At 46.1% G+C, this 12,281-nt stretch overlaps 1 protein-coding gene across 19 annotated transcripts in view; it reads left to right on the plus strand.

The window, feature by feature from the left end:
• LOC106510465 (uncharacterized) overlaps window positions 1–12,281 on the plus strand; it is an 806,226-nt gene that overhangs the window by 260,501 nt on the left and 533,444 nt on the right. For all 19 annotated transcript variants that reach the window (XR_014805374.1, XR_014805375.1, XR_014805376.1 and 16 more), the window contains one exon: window positions 11,491–11,567. Coding sequence is in view for 1 of the 19 variants with exons in the window: in XM_084959497.1 (XP_084815623.1) it covers window positions 11,520–11,567 (48 nt within the window). In the remaining 18 variants the exon portion in view is untranslated. The remainder of the gene's footprint in view (window positions 1–11,490; window positions 11,568–12,281) is intronic.

The following is a 12,281-nucleotide window of genomic DNA, read 5'->3' on the forward strand; positions in this document are numbered from 1 at the left end:
AGCTTCACTTACATCCCTGGGGTGCTGCTGAGATAACATTAGTGCAAGCATCACACTGGGGAATTATTAAGTCTTGCATTTAAAAATATCTCATAGAATCCATTTTTCAGCTCCCAGAGTGACAAAAAAAAAAAGCAGTCTTTTCCTAAGGATGCGAAGAACAGGCTCTTGTGAGTAGGAGAGTCATTTAAAACCCCCCATGGAGGGCAATTTAGCAACATTTATCCAAAAATTGCAAGTATGCAGTCATTTAGGCCTGGCTGTTCCTCTTTGGGGATTTTATCCCTTAGCTAAACTTGCTCCCAGTACTATATGTACAGTATTATTGGCTGCAGTATTGTTTAAAATAGGGAAAGAGAGAGATAAAGAACATATGGCTTTGTGAGTAGGGAATGGTTTACATAAATTATGGGGCAGCCATAGGGTGGAATACTATGCAGCCATAAAAAATGAGGCATTGGAGTTCCCTGGTGGCCTAGCGGTTAAGGATCTGGTGTTGTCAGTACTGTGGCTCAGGTCACTCCTGTAGTGAGGATTCGATCCCTGGTCCTGGAACTTCCACGTCCCATGGGTGTGTCCAAGAAAAATGAGGCATTGGTTTGTGACCTGAAATAGAATGAACGTTAAGGTATATTGGGCACAGAGCTGTGTATATACCGTGCTGCCCTTTGTGTAACACAGCAAAGAGGATGGTATGCGTGTGGATGTGTTGGAATATACTTTAAAATCTAAGAAAGTATCTGGAGGTGGGGATGGAGTATGAAGAGGGAACCGAATGGTCGGAGGACAGAGTGATGCAGAAAATTGATTCTGTATGCATTTTTGGAATTTTGCTTTACAAATCTAATGTATTACCTATGATGTAAATTGCAGCAAGAGGACAGACTGGCAGAGATTGTAGAGGAAAGTTTAGCATGGTAGGGGTAAAATATATAAACAGGAGCTTGGTATATTCAGGGAACTGAGGGAGGGTCAGAGCACGCCTGCTAGGACTTTTTCAAGATTTCTGGGTCATTATCCTCAGTGTAATTGCAGGGTTCTGAGCAGGCAGCAGGGTGCCACGATCAGATCTGCATCTTGAAAGGGTCGTTCTGACTACATGGAGAGGTGGCCTTGGTAGAGCTCACCTATTTCTCCAAGGTCAAGTGTAGGTTAGGTCAGCCAGTTTTGCTGATCTTGACCGGGCTCTCCACGTTCTGGACTCTGCTTCGTGTGGTTTCTCAGCTTCCAGCAGCAATGAGGAGCTGCCACCTTTGGCCGGTGGTGGCGGGGGCGGGCGGGGGGGCGGGGGCAGAGTCCAGCCTAGTGGCTGTTGCATCGGGGTAGAGGAGTGGTCGTGGCAGAGAAGTGGTGGAATGTGCTGGAGACTGGTTTCGGGGGGTGAATTGTTGGACCCTGGGAGGGATGAGATGAGGAGGCTTGGGAAGCAGAGGTGGTCAGGATTTTGCCCTGGGACTGGTTTGGGCACCAGGCAAATGGGACCAGTTCCTGAGAGAGACCAGGGCCAGTTGTGTGCGGCGGAGCTTGGGTGTCACCTTAGGCACGCCGAGTCCAAGTTCCTTTGATACATCACAGAGGAGATGGCAAAAACAGGGTTGGAGGTAGAATTCTGACTTTCAGAGGAGCCTGACCACAGCTGGGAGATGTGTACACAGACAGAAATTGAAGGTGTGCACTGAGACAAAGTTTCCTGGGACAGAACTAGCAATTATTCCTCCTTTCCAGAGATGTGCTCAGAGCGCGGTCATTTACAGGCAGGCTCTGTCCACATAATAGGTGCTTCTCCGGCGGGGTGTCTGTCTGATCAGTTACAGAGGAGCAGTCGACAGCAATTATAGGGTTATCTGCTCTCTCTTCATCTCCCTTCCTCCCACTGCACCCCCTCCAGGCTGGGTGGCCCCTCCCCTGCCCCTTACATCTTTCTCCAGACCCCCCACCTCGTCGCTCACCCTGGCAGTGGCACTCCTGCAGCTTGGAGGTGAGCAAGCGATCCTTCCCTCTCTCTGAGCTCCTCCCAGCGCAGCAAGCAGCAGCCGTCTCCGGGAATAATTGATATTACAGAAAACACAGGGCCGGGCGCCAGCTTCACATTCTCCAAACATTTAATGATTCAACCTTTTCAGTTTCATCAAAGCCAAGCTTGGAAACTCCCTGATGGCCCACTGCTAACAAATAGCAGGGCTCCTGCTTTAGCGCTTCTGCTCCTCAGGTGTCCAAGGGGGTGGAGGAGACCTTTGGCTGGATGACAGCAGGCAGGTGGCCCCTTTGGGGCTTTTGTGCCACAAAGACGCCTCAGGTTTGGCAAGCCAGGTGAACCCTTACTCTTGCAGGGCATCAGCCGGCAACACTGGCTGGAGCACCCAGAGGTTGGCACGAGCTGCCTTTTAAAATGTGTTTGTTTAAGCTGTCAAGACAGGACGCAGCTGTTTGTGACAGGGAAAAGGAAGCACAGGACAGTCCTGCTGGCGGTAGAAGGGAGGGAGGATGACCAGTGTCCGGCCACTAGGGAGTGTGGGGGTGTGGGGCTCGCAAGGGACCTGGGAGAAGGGGGCAGAGTGGGACCAAAGAGAGGATAGGTATGAGCCAGACACTGACTAGAGAGGCTGGGGAGAGGCAGGGAGGGACAAAGACAGAAAGAGGCAGCGATAAAGGAACAAAGAGACTGAACGGAAACTTGGGAGGAGGGCACAGCCGGCTTCTCTGACTTAAGGCCTCTAAGCTGGGTTCAAAGGCTTTGAAAGCGAGACTTGGCTTTCATGGTTGCTTTGATTATTGACCAAAGCGAGCCCCACATGATATGTTGTTATTGATTGTAGTAAGAGTAGTAGCAGTCGTGGTAGCATTAGCACTTGCTTCTATATAGAGCTTTACAGACTCCTTAGAGCCACTTTCCAGGGCAGACTTTCTAATCTCTGCTGAGAACTGGAACTGAGAAAAGAAATCCTCGGAGAAGTCATGTCATTTCTAGAAAGTCACCTGGCTGGTTCGGAGCAGAGCTGTGTAATTTACCTGGAACTCCTGTTCGGGGAAAGAGCCTCCTCTCCCATTCTGTGTGGCTCAGGAAGGGCCGACCTTGCTGATTGGCCCCCTGACCAGTCCTGGCCAATCAGAGCGCACCACCTTTCTGCGTGTTGTGATTGGTTCAGCCTTGGTTGGACCAAGTCCGGTCCACCCAAGGCCTTCCTGGGCGTTGTGAGCCAGAACTGTGGTGCAAAACTACTCTTTCTCAGGGCTTCCAAGTGACAACATCGGAGCCTAGGATCACTGTATCTCAACCTCCCTCTGAGAATGATTTCTCAGTCACGTGGGCCATTGTGGCCTTATTTTGACTTCCGCTTCCAATCCTTTACAAGAAGAGTTCTGATAAATGCATCTTTAATTAATTCCCCCTTTTAATTGTTTAAATTAGTATGATTTGTCTTCTACTCCTCATAGCCACCACAGGCTTTAATTTACACAGTGATCCTCCATTGACCATAAGAAACAAGACTGACCTTTAAAATGTTCCTGTTTTCAGTAGTCTTTGGGGATCATTTCTTGACTCAGTGTAGCTTCTAAGTGACTTTTCTGTGTCTCCAAAATGGGGTCATGCTTGAAGGAATGATGGTCCGTTACCATAAGGGTTTTTTTGTTTGTTTGTTTGGTTTGGTTTTGTTTCCCCCCCCACCCCAAACCGTACCTAAAGCCCAATCAGCATGAGCAGGGATTTCAGATGCAAAGAGGATCTATGTGTCAAAGGAATTAAATGCTTGCCGAATGGAAGCTGCTTCTTCTGCTGAGTGTCCTACAGCAGTTAGCTATTGCTGTGTAACAACAGAAAATCCGGTGGTTGAAGAGCAGTGCACAGGTACTCAGCTGTGAATTTGCAGATAATTATTAGGTGGTTCTTGTAGTTTGAGCCGAGGTCAAGGGTGGGTTGGTTAGGCAGCTTTGCTGATCTCGACCAGGCTCTCCGTGTTCTGGCCCCCGCTTCTTTAGTTTTTTTCATCTTCCAGCAGGCCAGTCCTGGCTTGTTCTCAAGCTGAAGACACAGCACTGAGAGAAAGCGAAAGCGGCCCATTGAGCTTCCACTTATGTTCTTTTTTCCATCCCATCTGTGAAGGAAGCCCAGAGTCGGTGTGGAAGGGCATTGCTGAAGGGCAGAGATCCACAAGTACCATCTTTTGTCTGTAGTGAACATTCAGAAGGTCTTAGAGGAGGACAGCCTCCAGCGGCTGGGCTGGCAAATGCTAATGACTGACGTGAGGCCCTGAGAATCCAGAACTTGATGTGGGGGTGGGTGGAGGGGCGGCCACAGCATGGGGGGTGGACCATCCAGCTCATACTTGTGAAGGAATTTAGAACTGCATGGGTTACTCTTCTGTTGAAAATATTTCACAAAGAAGACTGTTTTGTCAGTCTTTTACCACTGGCTCTGAACCTTTTTTTTTTTTTTTTTCCATGCTAGGACCCTTTTAAAAACTCTTCTCAGGAGAGAGGGTCCTCAAAGAACTCAAAGAGTCTAGAATGGGAGGCAAACACAGACACAGCAACTTTCAAGATCACAAATGAGGGCTGAGGCAGAAATAAGCCCAGCACGCCCTGGGAGTCCAGAGGCGGGGCTCTTAGCCTAAGCAGGCAAACCATTTAGAGAAATCTATTTTAAATTGATTGTTTTATTTGCTGGATTTTATATCGACGTGTTTTGCTTTGTTCTCAATGTGTTCTGGGACTGCAGCCTATTCATTTATTATTAAGAGAACGGTAATTATTTCCAGGAGCTCTTGAGAATACACTTTGCTTCCCCTTTGCCTGGTCTCTGCCGATTCTGGTGTACCCTTGCTATCTCCGAGGGCGTCTGTGGCAGGAAGTGACCGACCCCACGTGCCTGATGGAATAACCAAAGATCCCACTCGGGAAGGAAGGCTTGCAGAGCACTGCGTCTCAAACTTGCCTGAGCACATAAGTGTCTTGGGATCTTGCCAAAAGGCAGATTCTGATTCAGGAGGTCTACCGTGAGGCTTGGGATGCTGTTTTTCTGATAAGCTCCCAGGTGCTGCCGCTACCTGTGGACCACATCTTGAGTCAGAAAATCGTGGAAAACCAGCAGCCCTTTATTTGGAACATATTGTAGGAGGGCCAAGCAGGGGCTTACCTGTATCTCATCTCTCTGTCTTGCTGGACCATAAACTTGGTGAAGGTGTCACCTCTTTCTTGCCTGCAACTCTATCTCCAGTGCCTAGAACATAGAAAAACTTGGGATTAATCGATGTAGACTCTGCCTTTGGAATGGATAGGCATTGAGATGCTGCTGTATAGCCCTGGGAACTTTGTCTAGTCACTTATGATGGAACATGATCATGTGAGAAAAAAGAATGTATTCATGTATGTATAACTGGGTCACCTTGCTGTGCAGGAGGAAATTGACAGAACCCTCTAAACCAGCTATAATGAAAAAAAAAATCAAAGTATTAAAAAAATAAAAGAGAAAAATCTCATTGACTATTTGTCAAATAAATGCTTCCCGTTCCCCCCTTTTCCATGGATGGGGGTATATGGAGACTGACCTGATGTCCTTCCAGTTCAATGCTGTGAGTGGAGCCTCGAGCTGTACCCATCCCATGGCTGAAGTCCTGACCCCCCACCTAATTCAAGACAGCCTGGGTGTTCAGGGCAGGGCCGTGTAACCTGCAGCGCTCTCCAAGATTTGGATAAATCTCACCGTGATGCTTGAGCACCTATCTGATTTGAGGCACTGCTTCACTGATGACTCTGTTGGTATATCCTTCCCCTGGAGCAGACCAGCTGGATCTTGATGCTAGCTAAATATTACAGCAGCTCCTGAAATCCTCTCGGACTCAGTGCTTGACACAGTTGATGTCTTCCTGTCACAGCTCTCCTGGCTTGGTTAATTTTCCCCAAGTTTTTTCGCACCTTCCTCCTTTCTTACTTGAAAAGCCTAGCAAAGCTGCATGGCTGGATCTGGAGCTAGGCCAGTGATGGACTCACCTTAAAATTTAAGATCCTTGCCAGTCTCTTAGCTTGAGTTCCCACCCAGAAACTTGGCACCCTCTCTTTAGAATCCATTTTTAAAAAGCCCAAAGCAATTAGCCATTATGCAAACTATCTACTCCTCCGTTGCCTCAACTACAGAATGGGAATAGCTGCACCCTCCTTGTGGGGCTTAATTAAGATTAAGGTTGTGATGTAAGAGCTGTCAACTGCTTAACTCAGGGTCTGACACCTGCAAAGTGCTCCGTGAAGGGTAGTTCTGTTTATGTTCACATCTGAAGGGTGAATCTTAAAGTCCAGGATCCCCTAGAGGAAGGGCTCCAGGGAATCTAGGCTCATATTTCTAACAGCTCATTATGGAAGAGAGAAGGTTGGGCCCAGGAGGGGATGAAGGATAAATAGCTAAAAGAGTGAAAACACACAAGGCTGGGGTCCCAGAAGAGGCCCCATGATGGCAAAAGGTGGACCAAGCATCTAGCCCATAGAAGAGTTCATGGGTGTCCCCACCCTGAGGACTTCTCTGGGCCTCTGCTTCCCTAATGCCTTTCCAGCCCCCCTGCTGTGGATGTGGCTTGTACCTGTGTATACCAGCCAAACACTTTGTCCAGAATTGGCTTTACCATAATGTTTGCAGTTTCTAAGCTCTCTGGATCACCTTGAATTTTATTCCTGTTCCCTTAGTTTTTTTCATCTTTTCATCAGCGTAGAATATGAATATTCTATTAAGTATCCTAGAATGTATTCAGTTAGTCCACAAATATTTAGTGAGCATCTCCTCTATATCAGACACCATCCTGGAACAGGATACATTCAAGGACACAGAGCTGCATGGGGCAGAGAAAGGTCCTGTCCTTAGGAAACTTCAATGTGTTTTGCAGAAAGGATGTACCTTTTCCACTGAGTCAGGAACCGAGGTGATGCCACCAGCAGAGATTCCAGGAGAGGTCCCCGTAGGAATGCATATGCAGTAGATACTTGTTTGCTGACTGATCGAGTTCATGAACATATAATCATGAAGGATAAAAAGAGAAGATGGGAAAGGAGAGAGATGGGGTGGTTGGATTCACCAGAAGCCATTCTGGTTCTTCTGGAATATCTCACTCAGCTATGGAATGAACAGGCATGTATTCCACAGTCAACAAAAGAGTGAGACTGAGCTTTGACCATGTGGTAGCTACTGTAATTGGAAAGACAAATATTTTAGTAAATGATGCAGATAATCTTTCATCACTGTTACTGTCCAGCTAAACATTCTTGGTTTTCCTCTTTATAAATGAGGTCAGAGTCTCTTACCGTATCATCTCAGCTGCTGGAAGGTGCATCCTGAGCCTAGGTTGTATTGAACATGTTTTGGTGTATAAGAATATCTTAGGTACCTTTCTAGAACAATATGGTACATGATGACAAGTTGAGTATTCAAAGTTTTTAAATCCTGAATCTTACAGTTCATTTTTCAACTAAGCTGATAAATGAGTAACCAGTATTATTTAATTAATCAATTTAACTCCAACTGATATAATATCACCCAGTTGCTCTTGGAATTTATTTATATTAAATCAAGGTTTCTCAACTGTGGTGCTGTTGACACGGGGTCAGATGAGTTTCTGTTGCAGAGGCTGTCATGTGTTTGGTTGGATGTTTGGCAGCATCCATGGTTTCTCCCTATTAGATGCCAGTAGCATTCCCCCCAACTGGGACAACCACAAATGTCCCCAGGAATTGCCACATGTCCCCTGGGAGACAAATGGCCCCACTGTTGAGAAGCACTGCATTACATGTATCTGCGCGTTCCAATAACGAGGAGTTTTTTTGTCAGGTATTTTGAGATGTGCCCAATCTGATCTTGAGTATTGCTTCTGCTGCATACATGCTATGCGGTGTTGGCCAGGCCTGGACAGAGAGGGTCAGCTTCCTCAGCTGAACAAAGGGGTAAGGAGTCCATCCCCTGCCAGTGTGGGGAGGTTTAAAAGCTGGCACGTGTATAGGATCTGAGCAGTGTAGATCAATGGCTGTCATCACATCTTATTCTTTGGCTAATAGAACTGACCATTGCCAAAAGCTATGCGTGTTTGGAAAGTGTGTGTGTGTGTTTAAGAACTAACCCCTGTGTGGCTCATGAACTCCCTGGCGGAACGTGAGTGGTACAGAGCAACACTTACGGGCGCAGGCTTTGGAGTGAGACAGACCTGGATTCCACTGCTGGGTGCCCCATCTCCTGGTTTCTTGATCATTTTGCTGAGTTATGTAACCTCTCTGCCTCAGTATCCTTATCTGACCATTGAAGATAATAACAGTACCCATCTCATAGAGTCACTGTACTGTGAGGATTAAATGGGATCATGAATATGAAAAAAGCACCATGCCTGTGGCCAAGTTTGCTCCGTAACTCTTAATTGTGGTTGCTATTATTATTGGTGTTATTCCACCCTTGGGTGCATCCCTGGGGGTGCCTTCAAAGCAGATAGTGGCCTCTTTCCAGGGGGTTCCTCTCTTGCCAGAGTAGCACAGTCAACAACTTCCCTAATGAGCTCTAGACTGTTAGGGGGACCCTTTGTTTTCCTAGTAACTCTCCGTCAACTCGGTTTCCTTCCCTTCCTGCATCAACAGTATAGACCAATTGTATATTCACTAGCCTGCGCGAGACTCAAAACTATCAATTGCTGCAATGGAGTAAATGATACTCATTGTTATAACAGGGTAAATGCCTATTTCCTTTACACAATGGAAGAAACTGTTGTAGGCTATTAAGTAAATAGCTATAAATAACACACTCTAAAATGCTTTACATACGACTTATCGCACTGAACTGCACCACTCTGAAGTAGCTGTTATGACTGGGTAAATTATGTGTGTTTTTAAATACTGTCCAAAATACATATTTACACGTACTTAAAATCCTACACCAAACAGTCTCTATAGCAACCAGGCAAACACAAAAGCCTTATTAAGCATTCTTTGTAGTATTTTTAGGAGTTTAATCATTAGGAGAAAGCTCATAGGCCGTGTAGACACCAGGGAACATGAAGAAAGAAAGTCTTTATAGGAACAAAAGAATGAGGCTGGCTTTGAACCTGGTGGGAGAGGATTTTATTTTTTTAAGCTAATAATCACCAAGGGCCCTCTCTTTGTGAAGGCATTGCTCTGTTTGGGATACATCAGATGCAATTTGGAATTACAATCTGGTTTCTCAACAGAGAAGCAAGAATCTTCAATTAACATATTCTAGCAGATCAATTTCAGTGTTTTCTGTTTAGTCCCAGCAAGAAAAGATTTCCTTGCCATTGAACAATGAAGTACTGTGTGTCGCCTGTGTTGAGTCATATAACTCTTCAGAGGAAAATTCTAATGGTTTCATAGGGGTATAGCCAAACCCCATCTCTTGAGTACTGTATTTATCTGTCCATGGTGTCTGGCACTAACAGTGTACCCTAGAAATATCAATGACTTAACTACAGAAGTTTTCTGCTCATGCTCCATGTCCAGTGATGGAGTTTCTGCTCCATGCTGTCACTCAGGGACCCTAGGGAGCTCTTTTCCTCCTGTGGCACTGTGACTCAAACACTTGCTTCTCCAGCAGGGGGAGGAGAGTGCTGGAAGGTGGCTTGAGGGTCCAGAAGCAGCACAGCCCGTTTCTACTCATAGCCCACTGGCCAGCACTCCCATCACGCAGTTCCAACCAGCCTTCCCCAAAAGCTGGAAAGATGGAGTGCACAAAATATTTACCGATCATCTTTGGGGAAAAATATCACTTAAATGTCCAAACTATGCCAGATACTTTATACTGCTTGATCTTATCCTTGAAACAAGTTTGCAGTGTAAAAATTCTTCAACCACTGCTGCAGAAATAGGCTCAGAAATCTTAAGTGACTTGTTTCTGATGACAAAACCAAAAACCGGAAAAGTGGATTTAAGTTTAGATCAGTCTAAAGCTGAACATGAGATCCTCTTTGACCCAGGACGTCCACTCCCAAGTACTTTTCCAGAAATGCAGATCTATGATCATGAAAAGACACGTCCTTGGGGTTCATTGGGGTGTATACTGTGTAATACCCCAAACTGGAACCAACCCAACAGTCACCCGCAATGGAAAAGTCAAATTGATGGCAGCATATTATTAACACGACGGGATATTACACAGCACTGAGAACGAATGAACAGTAGCCTCATACAACATGCATAAATCTCACAAATACTACCTTAAATAAAGGAGTCAGGAACCAAAGAGATTCTCTACCATATATGGAAGGTTCCATGCTGAGTTGTTTGGAAGCAGGCAGATTTAATCTAGGGTGATGGGCGTCACAATGGTGGTTTTACCGTGGAGCTGAGCAGTGATGAAGACGGGACAAGGACAGAGCTTCTGTTTTTCTTGTAATTTCATTTATTTGGTTGCTGGCTATATGGGGGTGTTCAGCCGATACAAATTCAAATAGCTGTGCGGTGGTAGTGGTAGCATATTTCTCTGTGTGTATTATACCTCGGTTAAAACTCTACATGAAGAAAACCGTTTGCAGAAGTATAAATCGTAGGTTCAGATCAAACCAATGGCGGACTCCTGCCTTTCATCATGTCTCATCCATTTCTTCCCCAACCGCATTAAAGCACAGCTCATCTAACCTTCGCTCCTACCCCGCTATACACAGTCCATCCTTTAAAGTGGTTCCTTAGAATCATGGTTTAGATGGAAACTTTGAGCAAATTTGAAAGAATTGTCAAAGTCAACTGAAATTCACTCTACTACTGACCTTGGTAATACAGTTTTCTTCCTTGAAATCAAATGTAAACCTGGGATCTCCAGAGGCTGCAGGGAAAGGGAATGGACTCTGCTTTCTCTCCTCAGGCTAGAGGGATGGACCTGATCAAGTGCGGAGGAGAGAAGGGAACCTATGTTGCAGCAAACCCCAAACCAAGACAGTACAGTCACATAGGTCTGGGTGGGGATGCTTCCATCTCTTCTATTTGGAGCTATCAGAACACTCAGAAACCATTGTACTTACCTAGCCAAGTGAACTCCTAACTGAAAGAGGAATCCCATTGTTTTCCCTGCCCCTTCCCTATCTCCTTAACACGCCCGACACCCCAACAGCTATTTGGTGGAGCCCTGACTGCCCAAAGACAATGCCGTCTTAGGGAAGGTATTAGTGGAAATCCTCAAGCTGTTTTATAAGCACCTCCTAGGTTGGCAACAGTAGGCTAAACACAAAACTGCAAGATGAGCTTGAATTTAATTTTGCAGTTTTCATCTGTCACCACATTATGACAGTATGGTGATCTGGGCTTTACAGAAGGTGCAGTGCAGGGTGTAATACTCTCACTGGGAAGGCCTTCTCTCCCGTCTGTACCTGTTTGGGGAGAAATGCTGGGGGGGTCATTGTTTTCAAAGATCTCTTGGGATTTGCCAGAAGCTGCTCTTAAGATGTGTTTGATGCTTGCTCTGCATACTCTGTTCATTTGCTTGTTTATTCCACCTGTTTTTACTAATCACCTATTTTGTTCTAGGTGCTGTGCTTGGCCTGTGAACCAAGAAGATGTGTTCTGCCCTACAGAAGCTGGTGACCCAGAGGAAGAAGAGACAAGTAAGTGAGAAATTTTAAGAATTACCAAGGAATACTGCACGTGGGATTAAATATTGTGCTACAGGAGCATACAAATAGGAGAAATGGCCGCTGGAAGAGGGAAAACACTTCTGGAGGTAAAGCCATCTGAGCTACAACAGGAAGCTGTACCAGACGCCCACCATGTCGCGGGCACTGATTAGGCTCTGGACATGTAAGGGTGAACAGAGCCTGGTCTGAAGGATGAGGTAAAGTGTAGTCAGACAAGGGATAGAGAGAATGACCTGAGCTATTTCAGTAGGTTGGTGACGTTCAGTGGGGTGTGTGGGCCATCGTGGTGGACATGATGTCTGGGCCGTTGATTGTGGGCAAGTGCATGGCAGTTTGGGGATGTTCTGAGAGGGAACAGCATCAGCAAGGCCGTTGGGAAAAAGTGGACCTCCAGTGCGGGTGTGTATACTTCAGTGTGATGGGAGTGCTTAGCTTGGAGCTGGGGGCAGTGGTATATGAGAAATGCTTAGTGTGGCAATTGTGGTGAGCCAGATAGTTTTGGTGAATCACCAGGCGATTTGATCACATTGTGCTCATTAAGGATCGCCCCAACAGCAGGATGGTGAAAGGACTTGAAACCCACTTTGGCATCATTGATACCCCAGGGGTGCCCGCACGCCTCATGCTCTCTTCTCTCCGCCAGTGTTCCGGGAAGGGAGAAACACGGATTCAAAACCCAGAGAG

This window comes from Sus scrofa, chromosome 6 (genome assembly GCF_054392235.1).
Source record: "Sus scrofa isolate SSC_HxYL_T2T_F1_AM1 chromosome 6, Sscrofa_HxYL_maternal_Yorkshire_Landrace_v2.0, whole genome shotgun sequence".
In the NCBI taxonomy this organism is placed as follows: domain Eukaryota; kingdom Metazoa; phylum Chordata; class Mammalia; order Artiodactyla; family Suidae; genus Sus; species Sus scrofa.